The 24,662-nt window shown below is 39.5% G+C and overlaps 1 protein-coding gene across 1 annotated transcript in view; it reads right to left on the reverse strand.

Annotated features, from left to right (window-relative positions):
- PCCA (propionyl-CoA carboxylase subunit alpha) overlaps window positions 1–24,662 on the reverse strand; it is a 222,637-nt gene that overhangs the window by 63,489 nt on the left and 134,486 nt on the right. Inside the window, exons 19-20 of the mRNA XM_079972667.1 lie at window positions 18,953–19,055; window positions 458–556 (exon numbers count right to left, since the gene is read on the reverse strand). Of these exons, the coding sequence (XP_079828793.1) occupies window positions 458–556; window positions 18,953–19,055 (202 nt within the window). The remainder of the gene's footprint in view (window positions 1–457; window positions 557–18,952; window positions 19,056–24,662) is intronic.

The raw sequence follows: 24,662 nt of genomic DNA on the forward strand, positions 1-24,662 counted from the left end.
TCTCACCCATCACTATGGTGGGTAGGAAAGGCCTAACAATAACAATCCATCTTTCTTAATTATTGCTTAATGAAGCATTAATTAGGTGGGCAGAACATGTACTGAGTCTGAAGAGAGCGTGGGTGTGAGTCAGTCCTCTGGGGAAAGATAGCTGCTTCCTAAAAGGTGAATCATAAGTCTACCATCATAAGAATCTCAGGATTTCAATTTATAAATTACCAGAACTTCAAAAATTATCCAAAAAGATTTAACCATCAGACAAAATGTGACATGGTGCATGGAAATACTCCTCCTACGTGCATATGGATCTCAGCAAATACAAACTAAATAGCAACAGTGCAAGATTCCCCACACTGCCTTCAATGCAAGTTAAGAATGTGCAAATATATTCTGGAATGCAGCCAAATTTCCAGATCTATAAAAGGTATTTAAAAAGCAGTAGCAGAAGAATGTTTACCTGTATAGTCCTCTGAACACCATTTACATTGACAGACAGCAGGGCTGAAGCCAAGTTCCACTCCCCAGTCACACTAAGTTTTATCCCGTCGACGTCCACCTGTTGTGACACCAAAGAAAACTGTTACGATAAAGCCAGACAAGAAACAGATCTCAAGTTCATTACTGCATACAAAGGAGCAACCATATTAAAACAGATGGCTCCCAAGCAACCTGTCATGTTTACTGCTCCTGCCACAAAAGACAAGGTCTAACAACAGAGTCTTCTTGGCATCTCTGGGGAAGAGGTGAAGGACCTGTGAACAGCTGCCTGTGGAGGGCTGTAAGTAATTTTCACGAAGTAGCAAACGCCCATCCAACTTTTAAACCGTATCTGGACATGCTACATTTACAGTAATTAGACAAGCAACGCGTATGAATTCTACTGACACTTGGCAACCCACATGAGAGGCCTTGCATATAATATGCTCTCCAAGGACCAAACAAGAACTTTTTTTCTACATTTTAATGAAGGCCTTTCACATGGTTTTCTTAAAATAAGCCAGTACTTATCTCAGCATCCATTCAAACTTTTATATTTCTGTTGTGTTCCTCCTTTAGTAACTATTTACCTGCAGAATCATATACGTTCCTATGAAAAGACTCACAAAGCTATTTCTTTAATAACATGTAAAGAAATAACTTTTATACATAAAGCAAACTCCCTGCAAAAAAACTGGAAGACTGTCAGTGCCCCATTCTCCCCTCACCCACCCAAGAAACTCATATTTTTAACTACTGGAAATACAAAAAATATAGGATCACAGAATTAAATTATCACAGCAATTGAAATTATGATTTGTGTTCCAAACAAGCTGTTATTTTATACAGCACGGGGTACAAGTGTTAAACTTCAGCAATATTTCCTTTCACTATAAATTCAAAGAAAATGGAAAATCCATTTAGTTTTCTAAGATTCAACTCAAAAACTCAAAAAGACTCTTTTTCTTCTTTTTTTTACCAGGATCCATCCACTTCATCCCCCAGCCTGTATGATCTGGAAATACTTATTTTAAAAAAATCAGATTAAGAAAAGCACATACTGGACAAAACTAACGAAATAAAAATTTGCCAACTTCAATGCTGCAGCTCCATAAGCAGTTCACGGCAGGAACATGGGTGCCAACTGGGAACTATAATTCATGAAGAAAGACAGCATCTCAATTTATCATTAAATTCATTGTAAGATATAGTATGGGGTATTACTTAAGGCAGAAATACTTTCAATACTTTCCCCTTGTATACCAACTTTTCCAACTATGGAAATTTAGTAGGCATAGCACCTATCCTTAAATTCAGAATGATAAAAATGAAATCAGTGAAGTTCATCTCCTCCTAATGATAGGGGGGATCCTCCCTAAAAGTTATGCACCTCCCATCTCTTATCACATACTTGAAAAATGCTATGCTAGGCCTGATCCGCTTTCTACAATCTCCTCCAAATGTGAAATAATCATTAAAAATGGGGGGGGGTGTTCAACAATGATAAACCCGGATTAAGCACTTTGGACCATTTACTTAATGTTACCAATGAAGCCTCAATAACTGAGTCCAAAGCTTTAGATCTTATCAAATACTTCGTAGTGGACCGTCAATGGCCTACTAGAATGTATCCTGCTCATCCACAGTGTTTCCTCTTTTTTTATTCATCCAACGAACAATGGTTGTTGTTTTTTGTATAAGCTGCATCATAATCAGATAGATAGATATGATTCATAAAACTTAAGAGCTCACCTGAATACGCCAATACCTCGTCCTTCCTTGCAGGCCTATGCAGGACAAAGGGGCAGCCAGGTACACTTGCCCTAGGTCCCGGAGGGCTAAGTTGGTGAGGCGGCCCCACCAGCGACAGACTGATTTTTTAATTTTATTTTTCAGTTTATAACTTTATTCTAACAAGACTCCCACCCTGGGCCTCATACAAGATCTGCATGAGCCAGCTTCTTTCTCAGTGTTCCTGATTCTGTTGGCATAGATGCACTGAGTTTGCTACTTGAGAGTGTGATCTTAAATACTAAATATAAATACTAAGACACCTGGGTGGCTTTAAAAGAGTATCAGAGAAATTCTTGGAGGAATAGGCTATCAACGGCCACTAGCCACAATGGCTATGTTCTACCTCCACGGCCAGAGGCATCATGCCTCTGAATGCCAGTTGTATGTGGTTGTCCTCATGTCCTGCCTTCCCACAGACATCTGGCTGGCCATAGGATGCTGGACTACTAAGCCACTGACCTGCTTCTGCAGGCTCTTCTTATGAAATTTGTTTGATGCAGTAATTGAATTAGGCATTCCAGCCGTGAAGTAGTGAATCTCAGGGTAATATCATAAAACCAAAATCTTCCTTTTAAGAAAAAGAGTCTGGAAACCAAGCCTTATGAGGAACAGTTGAAGGAGCTGGGTATGTTTAGCCTGGAAAAGAGGAGATATGATAGCCATCTTCAAATATCTCAAGGGCTGTCGCATGGAAGATGGAACCAGCCTGTTTTCTCCTGCTCTGGAGGGTAGGACACAAACCAATGACTTCAAGTAACAAGAAAGAAGGTTCCGACTAAACATCAGGAAAACTTTCTGACAGCAGTTCGACAGTGGAACAGACTCCCTCAGGAAGCAGTGGACTCTCCTTTCTTGGAGGTTTCTAAGTTTTATGGCCATCTGTCATACATGCTTTAGCTAAGATTCCTTCATTGCAGGGGTTGGACTAGATGACCCTCAAGGTCTCTTCCAACTCTACAATTCTATGATTCTAAAATGGCCCACGGTCCAGCCAGGTGACCCAATCGAGTTCCAGTTCTATGTATGTATGTATGTATGCATGCATGCATGCATGCATGCATGCATTTGGTGTGTCCTTCTCAATGTAACGCTGACTACAGTATGCCTGACATCAATTTGCATTACTGGAGAAGTATAAATGGTGCATTAGAAGTTAGGAAAGAGAAAAAGTCTGAAGCAGTAGCATGCTGGGTTACACTAGAATAGAATGGCAAAGTCAATAAAAAGGAAGAAAGGACTGCAAGTTGAGCCTGCCAAGCTGGAAATGATAAAGGAAATATATGAAGGATATATTGATATAAAACCAAGCTACAATGGCAAAATGCATTATTTGCTTTCAATTGTTGACAGAAAAATGGTACCACTTTCACGAAAAAAGGTCACGCATTTCTCTCTTGCAGATAAATGTAAGGTCAGTTTTAAATAGCTTGAAAGTGATTATGGGTACAACCTCAAAAGGAAGTTCAAGTACCTGGGGTTTCAATCTTATTAAAAGATCATTATTTTGCTCTCTCTTTTTTTGAAAACTTTCCTTTTGTTCATATTTGCACTTACTTCTAAAAAAAGACCCCAAGAGTGAGACCCAGTCCATGAATTACATATCCTGAGGAAAGCTCGGTTACCTATTTATAGATCTTGCCCTTTTCTACCAAACTAGATCAAGTACTTTATTCAGTACATGACTGCAGGAAAGAAACTCATTTGCTCCAAGTGTCATCAAGGCAGCCTTTTACCTGCCATGAATGAAACCAGAAGATGTTTTGAATTGCTAGACTTCTGCTTCAAATACGCTTTTTTCATATACATAACACTATACGCCACACCAGCATCGCTTTCAATTTTTTGAAAGCTTTTTGCAAATACAAAATAGGCAGCCAATAACTATGATAGTATACATAAAGCAGACGTTCACATTATCATCATTGCAGTTTCTTTACGTGACAGAGATACATGCAAATATCTGCAGTGGTTCTGCACAACTCAAATATTTCCTAATGTTAGAAAGGGGAAATAATATCGTCTGTTCAGCAAAATTGACCCAATGTCCTCCTTTCTGAATGTTTGGGAGCCTTCTGAAACACTGTGGGAGGTGGTGAGGGGGGAGTGGAAACTGGCAAATGTTACCTCTCCCCCTTCTTCTGGCAGGAGTGTCCCATCATCTCCATGGAACTCTGCTCCAGCAATTCTCCCACCAACACAAGGGAACTCTGGATCCAAACTGATGCATACTATTCTGCAGGGTTTATTAAGGGTGTCAAAGTTCATGATGACTATTGTCTTGTTAGTGAAATAATTTTGAATATTTTTGGCAGACTATTTTTTAAGGTCTTTAAACAGGTGCCAACAGCAATTTCATAGTAAGCAATGTCATCATAGGCATATCATCAACGTGGTCCCAATTAGGAAATTGTATTTGCTTAATGGGAAAGGAAGTAGGTAATCCTACTCTGGTGCCAAACACTTCCAGGGTGTACACACCTTTTCCTCTGCATTTACGTAAGTAGGAAAACTCAATGTTCCAAAGAGCTTATGAAAATATTTCCACATTAGCGCTTTATCTGCTACTAATATAATTAAATCTATTGAAGGTTAAACACATCAAAGTACCTAGCATGAATCAATGTGGGGGGAAATATTTTATAAAAACTATTCATTGCTGACTGGTTTTATCTGATATGAAAGGGCAAAACATCAATGGCAAATGACTAAAATCTAGTTAATCTTTCATTGTTGAAGACATGAAAGAAGCTGACTAAGGGTCATCTATTCATTACAAAACATTCCACACACAATGTATTCCTAAAAAAGAGAGAGAAGAAGGGGGGTGAGCAAGAGGGAAAGAGGGAGACAGAGAAAGAGATATGCTGTACACAGGGGAAGAAGGTTCTGCATCAAGGTGCTAAAACAAAGGGAATGCTACTTTTATGAACTGTGAAATGGTCTTTTTACTGCCAAAGTAAGCATCAAGCTGAACTGGCACAAGGGTATCTCATGTGGCTCAGTCTTTAGTATGTACTAGATGCCAGGGTTATTAAGAAGACTCAGGCAAAATGCTTCAAACATGGCACAAGGCTAGCTACAAACCTGATGCATAGCATTCTGTTGTGGGTCTGACGACACAGTCTAGTGCTGTGAGAAGTACTGAACCCATAGGTGGGGAACCTGTGAATTTCCCGATGCTGCTGAACTCCAACTCTTATTAGTCCCAGCCAGGATGGTGGGAGTTGTATTCTAGCAACATCTGGAGAGCAACAGGTTTCATATTCCTGCTCTCACCCATTAAGATCTAAGAAGAAGTGTGTTGCTTGCTCTCTGCTTAAGTTAGAATTTTCCATTGCAAACAGCAAGTCTTTCCCAGTAGTAGTGCCTGGCTGTGAAATGTTCACTCCAACTATGGCTATAAAGAGCCCAGATCAGACCTTTAGAATAAATAAAACATGCATGTGTACAGATAAATTAAAAAATAGTCATGTGACATATAGAAGAGGAATTTCAGGTTTGATCTGTTTCCTGCAATGTAGGTGTTCTGATTGACAAGTCGATTGTATTGTGACTTCTGAACTTTCTTCCTGTATATCCTGTTGTTCCTTCCCGTAAACTATTCTTGGTTACCATTTCATAGGCAGAAGACAGAATAAATAAGGATTCAGCTGACAGCTTGGAAACTCAGCAGTAGCTACTTGTTCCCATGGCGTATGTTTAAGGGATAGCCACTCTGGCATCCAAAAACAGGTATCACAGTCTGTACCGTCTCTCAGAGAAAGAAAAAGGATCTGAGTTTCTGGAGTGTTTGCAAGAAGGTTTAGGCAAGATGCTGAATCATCCCATGCTAAGTCATTCCTGTTTCTGCCCATAGCCGTATACAAAGGTGAAGATTTTTACTTAAAAATAAAAGCATGCATAGGACTATAGCCTCAATATAGTTTACGCAAGAAACAACTGACAGATCAGTCCTTAACTTGGAACTGATAGAACTCCAGAACTCTGAAATTCAGAAAATCATCATGGCATCAACTAGGAATTTCAGGTAATAAATTGCAGATGCTTGATTGCAAATTGGAGCTTGTGGTTTGGAACTATTATACGGGTCAAATATTAAAAGTGATAATGAGAAGGTTCACAAAATACACTACTAAAATTAAGTGACAAAGAAATAAGTTAATACTATTGTATTCATGTCTTGTTCATATTCATTTCAAAAAGCTTTGATATAGGAAGTAGGGAGGTGATGGGTCAATTTTTCATGCCTCTACCCAGAGTTTTTGGAACATAATCCCTGAAACAATTGTAGGAAAGATTGTTTGGATAGTGCAGAAAGAAATGATACAGTCTGTTCCATGTATTTAAAATTCTACAAATCCTACAAATTAAATAGGAAAAGTAGACAAGTAACAAAAGTAATTTCTGCTCCCAACACGGGCACTGGCAGTGACTCGTTAAGAGGTCTAAATAATGATTAAAGTTGATGAGTAGCTGAAGAGAAGAGGAGGACAGCCCATGAGTCCAAGAAGGTTTTATTCTGATTTTTCTCAGCCAACAGCACCTACCCACTCTCCCTCCCACACTCACTGCCAGAAGTCAAAAACTTCACTAGACTTTAGAAGCCTTTATATATCCCGAGCTCTTTGGATCTCAGTCATATTCATACTTATATACCACTCATTTACCCAAGTAACTGATGGTGGCAAATGTAGCACTTCCAGACAATCCCTATCACAGAGCAATTCTCTGATATAAAGTGTAGCAATCATTTTGTAGGATCCCATTTCCAGAACTTCAAAATAAGCACATCTGCTTTATTTCCATGTTTCTATGCTGGTGCCCTCTCACTTTTGCAAAAATCTCAGTTCCTTTCAGTGCATCATGTGGAAGCACAAAAATAAGACTACTGTTCTGGCAACAGATCCCAGGAATTGCTCACTTGCATTTCTTTGGTTTTGCTACTTTACATTTTCTAAACCATATGTCACAGCTCTAAACCGAATGCTGCTTTTTGCTTATAGATTAATGTTTCCAGATGAAGCTAGTTACTAAATGAGAAGTGTTCCTCTGCTTTTAATGTACTTTCAGTTTAGAATTTCCCCTCTTCAACACTCTATCTCACCAAGGATACTTGCAACCAAACAGAGTCAATAGGCACAATGCATTTAATTCCAGTAAGTACACAGAAAGCATTATGCAAACAAAATGAAGAATACGAACACAGGACACTCCAGTTCAAATGTCTGCCATACTCTTGGTGACATTGGTCAATGTGATTCTTAAGCCTCCATTGGTAAAATGGAAATTACAGGAAACTTTACAGGGTTACCACAAGAAAAAGAAGTTGAATCATTCCTAACAAACAGTGCTGAAATATGTTTTAAGAGCCCATTAGGCAAATTTTAGTGCTACTATTTCAGTAGAACTATTAAGAAGGTTTACGGATAATGACAGATAACACAAATCATGCCCATCTCCTGGATTTTGTATGACCCTTAAATAGGTGTCATTTTAATCCTGAAGCTACTCCCTACACCTCGTATAACACTTATTCCCTATTTCTTTTCATCTGACCCAGAAAAAATTACTCCTTATACTTATGCTAATCTTCCACTTACCACCTACTCTATTATTTGTCTCTTTTGCTTTCTTCTTCTCTACATTAATTCCTGACACTTCTTTTGATCTAGTCTATTAGTTACTTTTTTGCTATCAATTCATCCCGATAAAGAATTGCCAGCTATAATGTTATATTTCATGTTTCAGAGCAATATTTTATTGTCTCACTACTCTCTTCCTACCTGCTTCTGGATAATGATGAATATTCAGGGTATATCACAGGGTGAAACCATCTACAAACTATATCCTGTTTTTGTTTTGTTTCTACATTGATATAGCTGAAGCTCTCTTAAAATGCTTCATTTGTAGGTAATACTTCTCATTTAATATTTCTCCAAAACAGCAAATGCAGTCACACTGGCTGCTGACAACTCATTATTATTGCTCTCTGGTAAGTCAAGGGTATGCTATTTTCACTACTTATTTCTTCTTTTTAAATGGAAAACTCCCAGGACACTGCACTGATTTGTAGAAAAAAAATGAAACATTTATTTTGCTCACGAAGAATTGAACGAGTTTCTCATTGCCAAATGACATTTGAGACTAATATAGATCAAGGGCAGACAACTTTTGTAGTTCTAGAAGTTATTCCATTGCTCCAACAATAGTCTGAGGGCTAAAAGAACATTTCTGCCACACAACCAAATTGCTCATGGATTGTTAGACTCTGTAATAGGCATGTTGCCCATCACATTTAAGGACTTTACATTTATGAAACAGCTGGGCCATTACATACAAAATCCAGAGAGAAATAACATTAAAAGCAATTTATTTGACCATACCTTAAAGAAATCTCTGCTCCATATGCTGGGGCCAGATGAAATCGCATTGAGTGCTAGATCTGATCAGCAATGCTCACTTGAATTTTCACTAAGGTTGACAATCCTAAAAAATATTGCCTAAGATGCAGAAGACCATGGGTGCAGCACAAATTTGGTACAGTATATGCTGCTCTTAAAAAGTGAATACATAAAACTTTTACTCAGATAAGAGTATGTGCTTATATCAGCAATAGCAGATTTCTGGGTTCAGAGCCCTTCTTAAACTCCACAGTTATCACAGACTGACTTTAACATGCATAGTATAGCTAGGGTGCATACATTCACTTGTTTCACAGAAAATCAAGTTTTACTGTACAATCAGCAGCGAACATACAAAGCTATCATGAAATAACTCACAACTGCTATTTGCTGAAAAACTACATATAGGGAAGCTGTAATACTGCAATAATTAATTCACATAAATCACTTTACAGTTTGCCCCGTTTTCATCAATGTGCCTTCTTAAGCTTCTGTGCAGCTAAGAAACTTGGCCACTCTGTATGTGACATACAGCTGGGCAGAACATAATGAAAAATCAAATAAGGATACATCTTTTACATGATTAATCAGAGTAAACAGATTAGTTTGTAACAAGGCAAAAAGGCATCCCAATTACAGCCTGGAAGAAAGCTCCCTAGCTTTAAAAGAAGTATAAATAAAATACAAAAAAACCCCAATGGTATAAGTCTGGGGTATCTGACCTGTGGGACATATTTAGCCCTTCAAGACATTTTCGTGACCTATTCAAGACCCCACCCCCTTGGCAATTTGGCAGTGGCAAGTTTAACTTTTTACCAATACTATTCAATGCTGCTTCCTCACTGTGGGAGCACTTTTACAGTGCTTGGCATTAACTTCCAGGAGGGGGGAACGGACACATACAGGATTGGGACAGAGACCGCTGCTTGCGCCCACTCATCAGATCATCCTTATCATTGGGGTGGGGCCGCAATGTTGAAGCCTCTCTGCCCATCCCGGTGCCAAGATCAGGGTACTCCCTTGCGCGGCTCACCAGGTGATGATTTATGCGTGGGAAGAGTGAGAACCTGTATCCTAGTACCAGGAGAGCTGTCCCTTCCCTTGTTCATTATCTGCAACCCGTGTGTGTGCATGTGTGCGCGCGCGTGCAGGGGGCAGGCATGTGGGTTTATGTGTGTGTTTCTTTGGGTGTGTAGCTGATGTCTGTTATGTGTGTATGTGCTTACATCAGCAATACCAGGTTTCTGGGTTCAGACCCCCTTCCTAAACTTCACAGTGATCACAGACTGACTTTAACATACATAGTATGGCATGAGTGAGATGGAAAGACTTTCCCCACCCAGAATTAAAATGCTATGTTAAGTTCAATTTCCTTTCCCCAGTGATTCCAGCCCGGTGTGGTCTTTACTTTTTGGAAAACACACTAACCAAAGGCTGCATTAGAGAAGACAATGGTGCTAAGAAATGTATGCGCAGATCTTCGGAGAACTGCTTGTCCTAAAGCTGTGGAAGCAGCAGAACTCCTTGAGGAATGAATTGTAATGTCTTTTGGTGGGAAATGACCCTGGTACTAATAAGCCAAACTAATCCAATCACTCATCCAATTAATCACTGTGGAAGTGGAAACCCTGGAACTCCAAGAAAGCTGGCCATCAGATATGCAATCAGTGGCTATTAGGCATGATGGTTATGTTCTCTCTCCACTGTCAGAAGCACTATGCCTCTAAACGCCGGTTGCTAGGAATCAGAAGCAAAAAGTGTGCTGTTGCACTCAGCTCCTGTTTACAGGATTCACATGGGCAACCTGTTGGCTACTGTGAGGACAGGACGCTGGTCTAGTTGGGCCGTTGGCATAATCTAGCAGTGCTCTTCTTCTGCTCTTAACAAGATTCAAGTGTGTTTTCTTCTCCAAAACAGAAAACTGAAAACTCTTCCAACATCCACAAAGCGCCATTCTTTCTCCTTGGATGAGGCAGAAAGAAGGCAAGACCAACTCTTCAGTCCTAAAGAACTAGTTAACCTTTCAAATTGATGCATCGTTCTTATTTTATTTAAAACCTTTCTCAGAAGAGTCCAGGGCTGTGTACAAAAACATGAATAAAATTATTAGAGAGATGCTTGAAAATTACTGGTTGCTGGGGGAAAACAATGGGGGTGTCTTCATTGTGTTCCTGGAAACATCTGGCTGACGAGGTCATGTTGAAGATTAGATGCACCATTAATCGGATCCAGTAGAGCTCTTCCAAGGGCTCTCCTTATGCTCCTTTATATTTACCAAGTGAAGGCGGTTGCTGCACCATTTCCTGTTCTCTCACATTAGCTATATGTGTTAGCAAGGTTGAAGAATGCTTCTGCTAAAGGAAGGCTTCTTTTAAAACAAAGTGTGGACATGTGACTGTATTTTACCTTTGCAGTTCTTTGTGTGAACCATAAGGTGTTCTACTCATGAAGCGGATATTATTTTAAGAGAACGAGCTTTGATGTCTCAAAGAAAAGTGATGTTTCTAGTATTGAAAAAGACTAAAAAGAGAATTTCAGAAATGATCCTGTAAAATCATTTCACTTTATTTTACATTGTGCCTAATGAAAAACAAGGAGGGACAGTGTCATACCAAAAATAAGATTATATTATGGAATACCAGATTTTCTGTAATTTTCAGGATTTTCCTTCTTCTTACGTTTAGTACCCAGAAGCATTAGACTTCAATTACAGTGGTACCATGTGGTACGCTTCAGGTTACATACGCTTCAGGTTACAGTCTCCGCTAACCCAGAAATAGTACCTCAGGTTAAGAACTTTGCTTCAGGATGAGAACACAAATCGTGCTCCGGCGGCGCAGTGGCAGCAGGAGGCCCCATTAGCTAAAGTGGTGCTTCAGGTTAAGAACAGTTTCAGGTTAAGAACGGACCTCCAGAACGAATTAAGTACTTAAGCCGAGGTACCACTGCAGTGGCAAAACAGGCGAGCTTCTGCTGGGAAACTAAGGGATAAAAATGGACACAAATCTTGATACACATCCTGACATTCAAGCCAAACTATGCTATGGTACTAGACCAGAAAAACTTTAAATGCAAATCTTCTACACTTGCACGGAAAGTGTTGGTGAGCGAGGAGCAACTGAGGAACCACAAGGGACAGGGAATCTGACCCTTCCCCCATGTTTGCACCTGCCCAGCTGAGGTCAGAAGACATTGGGAGATAGTCCACGGAAGTTGAGAGGTGGGAAGTTTCAGTACCTCCAGGCCATGGACCCTCTTCTCCTTTCCTTTACATTCCACCCCACCTCACCTTCCTTTGCCCATGAACAAGGTAGATCAATGTTCAACAACACCAGTCTGCCACCATCACATACATTTTGGATCTTAAAAGCTCCACCAACACAAAACTTAGCCCCCTTTCTCATAGTTCTATCTATAGATCATAGTGTGAGAGCACATGCTTAGTATTCAGAAGGTCCCAGGTACAATCCTCAGTGACTTCTACGTGACAGGGTGGGAAAGACTTCTGCTAGAAGCTCTAGAGATCTGCAGCTATAGTATTAGATTAGATCAGACTAGGCGCAAGGTAGTCTCAAATGTTCATATTGCCTACTGGGTAGAGATCTCACCTTTAATGAATAGAGATAATAAAATTACATTTAAAAATACTGCTTCTTCAAGTTTTATAAGCCCTAAAATCTGCACTTTAATCTTTCTTCTCATCCAGATACTGTAAGAAGACTTGTCTTTCTAGTAAATGAGCTTATTGTATGAGGGACATGTAAGCTTACCCGCACAGTCTAGAGTAGCAAGATCTTCCACTCTTACAAACAGTCAAGTACGGATACAAAATGAATTCTTCTGAACAAAGCTATGTTTCCTTAATAACAACAGTTGTATAAACATAAGGTCTTCTCTGTTAAAGGGAAACAGACATCAAAAAGCAGTAAAACATGGAACCCTAAACCCTTCTTTCTTTGAAGAAATGTGTTTGAAGCGAGGTGTTTCTAGTTATGGGTGAGTGAAATGAGAATTCAGCTGCAACAAACGGACATCCAGCCCCTATGAAGGACTAATTAGATCCATCTGAGAAGCTGTGTCTATACTGCTTTACACATTTCAAAAAGGGAAGCTCTGGTCTAGTCTTTTGAAAAGACTACATCAAAACAGTTAGTCACATCTAGCCACTACAGCGGCGTTATTTTCTTTTCTTTTTTCTTATAGAGCATTAAGAGCCATATTAAAGCCATGTTAATAAGCCTGTCTTGCCCTGAGAAAGGCAATGAAATTTGGAGCGAAGAAAGCAAGCCTGGGCAGCATTGCTCCTAGAAATCTCCCCACTAAGCCTGAATTTCAGAGGTGCTGATGCAAAAGGAAGTAATCCAGCACATCACATGTGCTCAAATCAAATAAATCAGCTAAAAATGAAGTAGCAGCAACCAGGACACACAGAGCTAACTACTATTTCTGTTGATTCATGTCTAGCCTCTCCATACAGCACTCAACATGCTGATAAAAGATAACTACTGCTGCTATGCCAGCAAAAGGAGCTCACAGTTATCTTGTCGGTCTTAAAAATAAATGGTCTCAATCTACCTCATACGCCTATGTGCCGCTCCCATTAATTTCAGCAAAGCTTGTGCAGAATGTTTTCTAAATGGATTGTGCCTAGAGCATTCATTTTGTATCCCTGCCTCCACTCACCGCTGTCCCCAGCCACACCCCGGAAACTGTGATTCTTTCTATTCATCAGACAGCGGCCCAGTTCACAAGTCATGGTAAACAATAGTTAGTGGATTTTCGGTAAACCTGTTGATCTTGGCCACTTTGTTCCTCCCTGCTAGTGTGCCAAAGAAACAAACTATGCGCCTAGTCTGGCATTACATCCAAAGTGGGGACTCTGACTTCTTTTATTCAAACCAACCACGATCATTAAACCAAAAACAAACCTAGGTTACAGAACATAGCTTGTTTGGAGTGGAACAAATCAAATCACAATCCTTGGTTCAAACACAAACGTTTCTCCTTTACATGATGTGCAAACAGGACCTTAATGTCACTTTGCATAATAGGTACCTGCATTATTCCCTGTTCTCCACTGTCAGATGGTGTTCAAGGACTGCATGCAGAAGAAGAAAGAAGAAACCACTGTAGCAGCATGCTATGGGGTTATTATAAATCATATTGTAGTCAGAAGCAAGCACAAAACATTCCTTTTTTGACCAGCAGACACGTTTTGAGAAAGTACTGTGGGCACCAGTCACAAAATGGCTGCTATAGGAGTGTGGAATAACACAAAATTAGAGAAAGCATGGTAGCCATTGCTGCCCTCTGCCACCTCACTTCCAGACAACCAAGGGAAGTCAACTACATATGTCTTGCTGATCCCGATTATGGAAATCACACAATACTGATTTCTCTCTCTCTCTCTCTCTCTCTCTCTCTCTCTCTCACACACACACACACACACACACACACAGACGCTGTTGCTGTTCAGTAACTTGAAAGCAGATCCCTGTACCACAAAAAAACACACAATGTGGCCACACATACTCACTCACTTGCACACACATGTAGTTTCAAAGCTATGAACAGAAGGCCAGCATGAGTGGATCCAGCAAGAAAGAAATGGGTTCATTTGTATAATTGGTCTTTTGACCAAATTCCCAAGTTAGCTGAAACATTGGTATGGCTGAAAATGAAGGGGGGGGGTGTGATTTCTAAAACCTGACCCAAACATGTTCCTCATGCAGTCTTGTCCCATTATGATTTATCACTCATTTGTTGCTGAATGTCTAAAGCCTCAACTGAAAAGCACTGAGTTAGGGATAACTTCAGCTCTACATGCAATGTTTGATGTATCAGGTGCGCAATGGCCATTATCTATCTATGCTGATGTCATCATGCATGATGAAAATGCATGTTTCATTTGAAAGGTGACTTTAATTTGTGGAAATGTACCGTATTTTTTGCACCATAACACTCACTTTTTTCCTCCTAAAAAGTAAGGGGAAATGTCTGTGCGTGTTATGGAGGGAATGCCTACAGGTGGCATGCCTACGGATTTTCCTCCTCTAAAAACTACGTGCGTGTTATGGTCGGGTGTGTGTTATAGAGCGAAAAATACGGTATTTTGAATGTTATTTTATCTGCCATTAATATAAAAGTGTACACATCCAAATTTCAAGCTACGTTAGAGTATCTCTGAGAAACATTGAGCGATTGAAATACGCAGGACCTCTTACAGGGCAGGTAAACAATTTTACAGCCAGAAGGAGCAGGAAAAGACCTCATGTGGAAACAGTTAAAAATATATATTTGAGGTGTGAGGATCCAAAGAAAATAAAGTGGGGTGGTTAATTTATTCAAGGTCTGAATGAATAGGGAAGATTTTGCTTGACACATAAAAGATAACAGCAAAGGTGTCAGGGTTGATCTTCCTTGGGAAGCTCCATAGTTGGGAATGAACCATAGAAGAATGTTCTGCCATCACTATCTGCCTGCTCTGTGCTGGCAATACACCTGGAGAAGGGCTTTCCTCTCAGCTACCAGGTGGGTTCCTTACGTAAGTGGCCAATCTTTTGGGTATGCTGAAGCTAGACTCTTTGCGGTGGGCAATCACTGCCACTCTCCAGATGTTGCTGGACTACAACTCCTATCAGCAAAAACTCAAGGGCCACAGGTTATCCACTCTTTCTTTAAGGCAATGATCCCATACTATCCCAGGCTTAAAAGGTCTAAGAGAGGGAAGCAAGTCTCTAATTGCTTTATCCAAAACATTCATAACTATGAAAACCTCTGTCATGCCCCACTAATTTACCTTCCCTCCACCAAACCTTAAAATCCCTAATGCTTCATCCTTTTACTGTAGACATTGTGCCCCGGTCCTTTCATGGTTCTAATTTCCATTTCCTGCATCTTTTCTAGCTCTACAGTATTATTTTACGAGATGGGGCAACCAGAACTGTATGCAGTATTCCAAATATAGCATTCCTGTGCAATGCCAATCATCTGTTGTATAATATATAGCAGCTTCCTACACCAAATGCCTCTCCTCCACCACATTTTTGTGTGCCTCCATTCAGGTACGCAGGAAAGATTGAGGCGGCGGCAATACTGGCAAGAATTCTCAAGGATAGCGGCTGCTGAAAATATAAAGCTTTGCATACAGACAGGGTTGGCTCCACCTATAGCCTTAGCTTTCTACACAGCTCAGTGGAATCTGCTTCTTGCATCCATGTGTCTCCTTAATGTGAACAGGGAGACCAACATCAAAGAGGTTAGGTTTCCATTCATTTTTAAAAGGACAGCGGGAGAGTAGGGGGAGGGGACCAAGAATATGGCTGGAATGTATACTGGTCAAAAAAGGTCATCACCCCAACACAAGAGGACATAAGATTCCAAAACAAAATGGTAAGCATGAAAGATGAGAAGGGACAGGAAGTTGATTAAATAGAAAATATTCCACAACACTATAAATATTTATGCAAAGCAAATTCTGCAAAGCACTGAGTATTGCTGGAGCCATGAACACACTTATGTAAATAGGGAAAATACAGGTGCCAAGTAAGGAAGAGGTGTTCAGCTTAATTACAAAACTATTTCAAGACATCATTAACAACTTTTAAGTGTTCTTTAAAATATACAGAGAATTGTTAACATGCATGTCAAGAAAGCCCATGGAATTATTTTCTAATGTTTATTAGTGTTTATTTTTCAAGTTTATTTTGTAAAAGCAAGCTTTTGTGGAAGTGAACTCATTGGAGAACTCGTTCTTAATTCCATTTCAGAACACATCTGGTGTGTTTGCCAGCTTTGAGAAAGACAACGGCTCCAGTTTAAAAGAAGTAGCCTGAGTTAAGAATACTTGACATTCAAGTGGCTGGAAACAGGATGTGTGGAGCTAGCCATCTCTAACCCTTTATCACCAAGACGTTAAATATCAGGAGGATACCAAAACGAGCATGCTTTCCAGTTTCCCAATTCAGACATTCACAGCAGAGAGAGAAGTAAACCAAGTAAATACTGAGAAAGAGAAAAGGATGCATCTATGGAAAGATAGCACAATTATCTTTTACTCCTTTATTCCTCGCTGAACATTCCTCCTCTTGGTGGCAGGAAAATTACAGAGTGGTGAATTAGATAGATTCAACATTTTACGATACTGGGCTACTGTATGTAGATTCACCATTGTTTATACTTCTATATTCTTCTAGCCTCTACCTATTAGCTTTACAATAAATTTAACACTATTTAGCTCCACAAAAGCATTCCACTATGGAGAAATATGGTCACTGCTAAGATATTTATTGTACTGTTATTCTTTCAAGGTGTCTAGACAACATGAGTTCCATTGTTCTCTGCAAGGTTCTCTCCACAAACATTAGCGTGGGTAAAAAACTCCAACCACTTGCAGCTTAGAAGCAACAAGGTGGAGCGCCTCCCCATATGGAACAGTTAAGTGCCCTTCCATGTCAAGAGGAATAATAATAATAATAATAATAATAATAATAATAATAATAGTAATAATGATTTATTTATTTATTTATACCCCGCCCATCTGTCTGGATTTCCCCAGCCATTCTGGGCGGCTTCCAACAAAACACTAAAATGCAATAACCTATTAAACATTAAAAGTTTCCCTAAACAGGGCTGCCTTCAGATGTCTTCTAAAAGTTTGGTAGTTATTTTTCTCTTTAACATCTGGTGGGAAGGCGTTCCACAGGGCGGGTGCCACTACCAAGAAGGCCCTCTGCCTGGTTCCCTGTAACTTGGCTTATCGTAGCGAGGGAACTGCCAGAAGGCCCTTGGCACTGGACCTCAGTGTCCAGGCAGAACGATGGAGGTGGAGACACTCCTTCAGGTATACTGGACCGAGGCCGTTTAGGGCTTTAAAGGTCAACACCAACACTAGGGGATTAACAGCCAAGTCCTTTTGTAATTTCTCTCTTCTTCTTTTGTATATTGAAACCAGTACGATACTGTACGTGGCCAAGAGAAGAAAAGAGAAGGGGAGGGGAGACCAAATGGGACTGCTGTAGACACTACAAGGAAAAGGAGAGAAGGAAGAAGGCAACTTGCCTCGCCCCAAACTTCTTGCTTAAACCTAATCGATTGCATGCTGGGAAGGACTGATCTGAAGGCATGAAGAGTCTAGTGTCTTAAAAAAAAAAAATCAGCAAAGATTAGGCCCTGCCTCTTGGACCAGAGGAAGGCCCTCCTGAAACCATGATCTGGTACACACATAATGCGAAAACAAGCCATGACTTAGCATGAAGGTGCAAATGTGCAGCTTCCCAGAGAGATCACATTCACTTTCCTCAGCCTCCCATCCTACTGCAATGCTGCAGGCAAGCAAAGCCATGGTTTGGTTCAGCATTATGTTCAAACTGGGCTCATGATTTATCTTTCTCCACACAAAACTGGTAGCCAAGGTTTGTTCTATGTCTTGCTGCTCATGGTCTTTCTGGGGGAGATAAGCTATGAGCCTGGGTTCAGATGTAACGATGAGCCAAAATATGGCTTAGCTTACAGCAACGTAGCAGCAGGAAGACTGGCGTAGAAGCAAAGTGATCAAAATCTTGACTCTAGGAAGCCACAAATTTGCTTGTTTATGCTAGTTTGGCTTAGTGTTGAATTCAAAATGGGCATTTATCACAACATACAGTGTGAAAGAACAGCACAAAATCTGACCTGCCCTTACATAAAATAGCTAGTTAGAATAGAAAGGTCACCCAAACGGGCTGTGAAAATTCATCAGCAGGAAGTTTCAGTTCTCAGACATTTCCAGGCAAAAAACACACAAACACACACTTTCTCCATTGTGCCATATTGTAGCCTTAAGCATGTTGAATAATATGCAGCGTTAGCACACAGCTCAGAGACTGACCACTTGTGCATCTTTCTTGGAGTGCATACTTACCTTGTTTTCATGACGTCAGTTTCAAAATCTTCTAAAAAAAAATGCTACTGCAGTGTTACCAAATCTAACACCAGCCTTACATCAGGTATGTGCCTTTAGCCACTCGTCTCCACCAAACACCAAGGATTCCAGTGTTTGAAACAAAATAACTTGGTGTATGGGCTGCTTTTATTATGTAGCAATAATTCAGTAATAATTTTTAGACAGTTCTGATAGTAATTTCCCGTTTTTATTACCATCATATTGCTAAGAATCATCTTATCATCATTATGAAGTGTGTGCAAATAAATAAGGATTTCAGCTTCTAGTTTTGGGGCGAAAGTCAATACCACATAACAATAAAATCTTGACTGCTTGTGAATAGAGAACAATGGCTTACCAAGAATGTAGACCCTTGACATGAAGCTATAACTGAGTGAGTTGTTTCCCCCAGCTGGATTGATAGCTCCCAGTTGTTAGCATCAGGTGGAACAACAGAAACCCTAAAGAAACAGAAAGATGAATAAGAGTACTTTAAACATCCTCAACCCATGTTTCATCACTGGCTCTCTCCATGGTTTTTATCACAAGATTTAAAAAAATAAATAACTACGACTTGGATCATATACTATATGCATATAAATTTTTCAGATGCCTTGGTTTATTTATTCCGCCTCTCCCACAAGGCAGCTTACAACACCTAGCAAAACAATATTGTAAAAATATCCCATAGACACAAAACAACCCCAAAAATTTTTGCAGCCGACTTCCAAACATGTTATTTTCCTGAGGCAGACGGGTCTCTGCACTCTACGCATGGCTTCCTGACAATATAGCTTGCATTTAGTAACAGCCTTTTACAAATGTTAGAACCATGACATTTCAGGTGACAACTTTGGAGGGAGTCATGTAGCTGAAGTATGGTGAAAATCTGATTTATAGCCACATGTAACCTTAGCTGCAAGAACATCATAAGGAAAGGCATAAGTGACAGAGCACATGCTTTGCATCCACAATAATACTAGATCACCAGTTTAAAGTATTGCAGGTAGCAAGATCTCTGCTCAGATCTTGAAGATGTTTTAACAGTCAAGGAAGGACATTATTTAAAAAACCAGACCTTCTTTATTAATCACTGATGCCATCACGAGAAGACTTAACTGACAGCATAAAAAGACAAATGAAGCTCTCAGTGAAAGTTTAAGAATCATCATATGAAAGATGATTTTGTGCTCACCTGCTGTAGATACTTTAGGTATGTTTTAATCTTGTTAGCTGTTGAGCATACCCATGGAAAGGGATCTAATAAATAAACACGCTAAGTAATTACAAAAATATTGAGTATTAGTTCCTGCTTGTAGACTTCCCATAGACCTTTGGCTGGCCACTGTGAGAACAGAATGCTGGACTAAATGGGCCTTTGGCCTGATCCAGCAATGCTGATATTTTAGCATTAAGATGGGTTTACATTTTTTTTAAAAAAAATAATCTTAAACTGACTGTGGATTTCTATGAAAACAATGGTTTTAAGATAAAGTGGAATTCCAATTTTACCAGGTAAGGAGGTGGGAAATCACTTTCAAAGGCCTTTGTTTCTTGTGTATTTATTTGTTGCAGGTTTGTAACATATCCAGCCCCACTAACTATATCCAATGGAGGAAATAGCTTAGAGAGTAAATGAAACTGCAGACTTCAGGGGACAGAATCGAACTCTGAATAAATTCTTAGAGCACACAACACCAAGTAAGATGAAGCCAACAAGTGAGATGCAGCCCACAATACAAATCAGGAATATCGCAAGCTGTCAAAGAGAAAGTTTTAGACAGTTGCTGGTCTCCCAATGCAACCTTTACACATTTCAAGAACTCCCTGTAGAAATGCACAGACTAAGCAGTTTGTCCTTTCACACTGTCCTTAAGCTGCATTCTGCCGTGATGTTCCAGACATTTGACAACAATAGTTAGGCTGTGCCAGCTGCTTACTGCGCTAATCATAATTTCACATTGTTACCCTGTGCTCTCTCCCATCCTTTTCATTTGGCTACCTGTTCATTACCATAATTGGGCCACTTTTCTCCTTGAGTTCTTCCCCTGTGATTGTATGCCCCTGTTATCACTCAACATATGCTTAGTGATTTGATTATGACAGAAGCCTATTGGTTTCCTGCTCTCGACATATACTTCAAATAATCCTAGAGAGTACACTACTATTCTTAATTACTTTTGTAGAAAAAAGGAAGAAAGTTATTCTCAGGATTCTTAGGTAACAAGCAAAAAATGGTATCAGGATAAACCTGCCCACAACTATCTCACACGAGGTAAATGGCAGGTTGAGCACCTTATGAGTGATATCTTACCAAGACCAGAATGGACCAGAACGATCCGTTTGTGATCTCCTCTGAAATACCAAATCATATGTACAAAAGGCCATTCTAAAATTAAAGCATGTAGAATCTACCTTTTGGGGAATACAGCAGTTAAGATAGGGCCTATAGCTCAGTGGTACATTTCAAGCTCTGTGTGTAGGCATTTCCAGGTTCAAGTCACGTGATCTCCAGCTTATGTCAGGTGGCAGGAATGAGTCTTTGGAGGGCCACTACTTGTCAGAGCAGGTAATATTGGGTGAGAAGGGGTCATTTGTGAAAACTCCTGTGTCCTTTTGAAGATTCCCCAATGTTTATCACAGCAAGCTTATGAAAAAAGTGTGTGTATTTGACCAACAGAGAGAGTAGAATGCATTTTAAGAGCCATGGCAGTGTTGCCTAGTCAATAACATATTTATTTACTTTTTGACTGTGTTCTCTTCCGTTGCATGAATTCTGATGCAAATTAATAATACTGAGATGGAGGGAAGGACCAGCAATTGTGAGTTTCTACAATCCATTGATCAAATATTTATTATTATTTCACAAAGACTGGGTTCTTTAGCACTATTAGATTATGAGACAACAAAATAATGCTTTTCTTCACCCTCAACCACCTTTTGTTTAAACAGCGAAAGCTTGAAGGAATGTCTACTCAGACCAAAGTTTATGCAACTTTCTTCACTTCTACGCTTGTTTACTAGCACACTGAAATAGCATCTGCTCAAAGAGTGTTTTGTGCAACTTAGTGCTAACATCAACAGATTAATCTGCATCCTTATTTTTTATGAAGAACAGTTCACTAGGTATACATTTTGTATTGGGTCTGCCACCAACCTCTTGTATTTCCAGTGCTTTGTGTGTTTTTACAATTCTAGCATTAGTTTATGACAGTTGCATTTTTCATTTTCTTATTACCAGAGTTCTGGTTCACTACGCTTACCACAATATGTGCAGTATTAGCAGAACAACCTTTCCACTGTTGGAAAAAGACACAACCCCAGACATAGCTACTACGTCATATGACTGATGTTAAATGATTCATATAACAACTTGCCAAATCATTGTGAACTGTTAATCAGGCAACAGAACTGAGCAACAAGGAGCAACAACATGGACATGCCAATGAAATCAGTCAGTTGCCCATTCAAAGCATTTGCAACTCTTGCTCACCTAGATAGAGCTACCATGGTAGCATCAAAATCCACGTTTCCCTGATAGCTTCTGGAGTTGGTTTAGTTTGGAGAAGCCATATACTTATGATCTCATTTAAAATCATCACTAATTTTCTGATTACTGGTTCATTTTCATTGTCAATAGAACTTTCACAAATGATTCCTGAATGAATTTTGGGTAGATATAAGCCAGTTTTCTCACCTGCTTACCATTTATGCCTATCACTAACAAAACCCCCTAAAAATGTTGATAGCTAGCACAACACTGCTAAAGAAAGAAAATATGCAGAGTCAAATTGTTGGGTGTTGGCTTTTTTTTACTTATTTGCATCCTCTTTTTAAAAATATTTTCTTTCATAGTGGATTCCGAAATCAGAAGAATAACTACAATTAAAACTAAAATATCATAAATATCACACACAACAACGTAAAAAAAATCCCTGTCAACTACTTACAGGGTTTTAAACTAAAACCCAGTGCCCTGTGTAACAGGTGACAGTAAAAGTCAGAATATTCTAATAGTGGTGGGAGGAAGAATTGAGAGTCTTCAATTTTAGGACCAGTAGTTTGACAGAATCTGGGCTTAAAGTGGAAAAGTTGGTCTGATGGTGCACTCATTCCCCTTGTGAGACAAAAAGACAGCTGCAGTTATAGCATGAAATGGAAAATGGTAGAAAGGTGTTAGCTATGATCAAAGGAGTTGTAAAACATTTTCCAATACTACTGCTATTAGAAGAAAAGGTCATCCTGACAGTGAGATAACGCCCATTTTCTGAAACACTAAGTTCATCACTTAAAATCCAGAAGTGGAGCAAAAGTCAGGTGTAGACACAGCTTTAGGTGCAAACTGAGCAAGACACCACTGGGATTTACCAAAGGCAGGGGAAAACCATGCAAAATATTAACTGGAATAGGCATAGCTTGGAACTTATATGCACAAAGAACTACAATATGCTGCTACTTCCATTCTTGCTTCCCTGCCAAATGGTTTGGTTGTTTCTGTATGAAGCATCAGCGTTCACAGCTTGTATTTTCCTTGCTGCAATGGATTCTCAGCTAGAGAACCTGCAGAACATCAGAAAAACAGGATGCCTAAAAAAGAGATGGACATCACCCGTAGTTAAACTAAACTATATAAAAACCAAAAGCAGCAATGTAAAGTTTCATTCATATAATCTAGAATAAATAGCTGCTCTACTCAGGCTTAGATTGTCAGCGGCCAATCAGCTTGTAGGGGCTCAATATCCAGTTTGCCACAAAGGGGTGCTCCCCCCACCTCTATTTGCAACTGCTGCAGATGATGTAATGGGATATGAATTACTGTCACAAAGGGTTATGAAAATAAAAGTATAGATTTATTTAATAAAATTCAAACTATCAGGTGTATGGAGCTTAAGGTGGGGGAATCTACATTAAAGTGCAATTTGTCTTCAGACTCTCAGGTAAGAATCTGAGCAACCCCAACATTGCAAAACTATGTTACATGACACACCGCAAATACATGCGGCTATTTTTTCCTGTTGCACAATTATGTATTTCAGCAGCTAAATAAAAGTGATATATTGACTTAAAACAATATTAATGGTCAAAGAATAATTAAGAAATCCTTCATCATAACTTTCTCAGCGGGAGGCCTATAAACGATCAAGAATAATGTGCTGTATTCTTTAGGCACTGAGGTCAATTCCTGCATACAAATCTTTACAGCAGAAGTGGGGGGAAGAAAAAACCCCTTCAGAAAGTGGGCCATTCATCTGAACCAAGTTCAGAGAATTTCCAGCACTGTGAAAAGATATGTTATGCAAGCACATAGATGTATTCAGTGGGGGTAGGCTGAACCAGCTACATGGAGACTACAAAGAAGCCCTCCCATGGCTCATGAATAAGTCGAGGAAATGATCAGAAAAAAATAGAGAGATGTTTAGACAGATGGCCCACTTAAAATGCCTGGGACAGGGCATAAGCAATTTTAATGAAACTTTAGATCTAGCATAGAAATTGTGGTTTTCTTCCAAAAGGAAGGAGGGGTGGGGTGGGGAGGGGGAGGAAATCAAGAAAGGCAAATAGAAATTTAACAGTTCACACAACAGTCCATTTTATGGCATAAAAAGACAAAGCATTTTTCAGCATTGTTTGTTGAATAAGTTCATATAAAGAAGGATCCTTCATCGTGCCTTCGGTTATCAAGAGGAATATAAAAGCATGCAATAGATAGATTAAAGGAATTTTAAACAGAAGCCGACTGCCAAACAAAACAAAAATCGTAGCTTTTACTACTCCAGTGCTTTCAACATTTTCCAGCATAAAGATTCTCAACAGCACACACAAAAAAAGATAAAAGCAGGGCTTTCATATTTTTGAGAACTAAAATATGGAAAATATTCTACTCACTTATTTATCATATATAAATACATGCAGGCACACCCAATATGCTCCTCACTCTTACAGAAAATACACTAAGTATATCTGTACATTAAAAAAGAAAATTAGATTGCAACGTATTTAATTGACTAAACCATGGGGCACACCACCCAAGGTTTGCTACCTCAGATTACCTTTACAAAGCCACTACT

The sequence above is a fragment of the Podarcis cretensis genome (assembly GCF_951804945.1).
Source record: "Podarcis cretensis genome assembly, chromosome: 4".
NCBI lineage: Eukaryota > Metazoa > Chordata > Lepidosauria > Squamata > Lacertidae > Podarcis > Podarcis cretensis.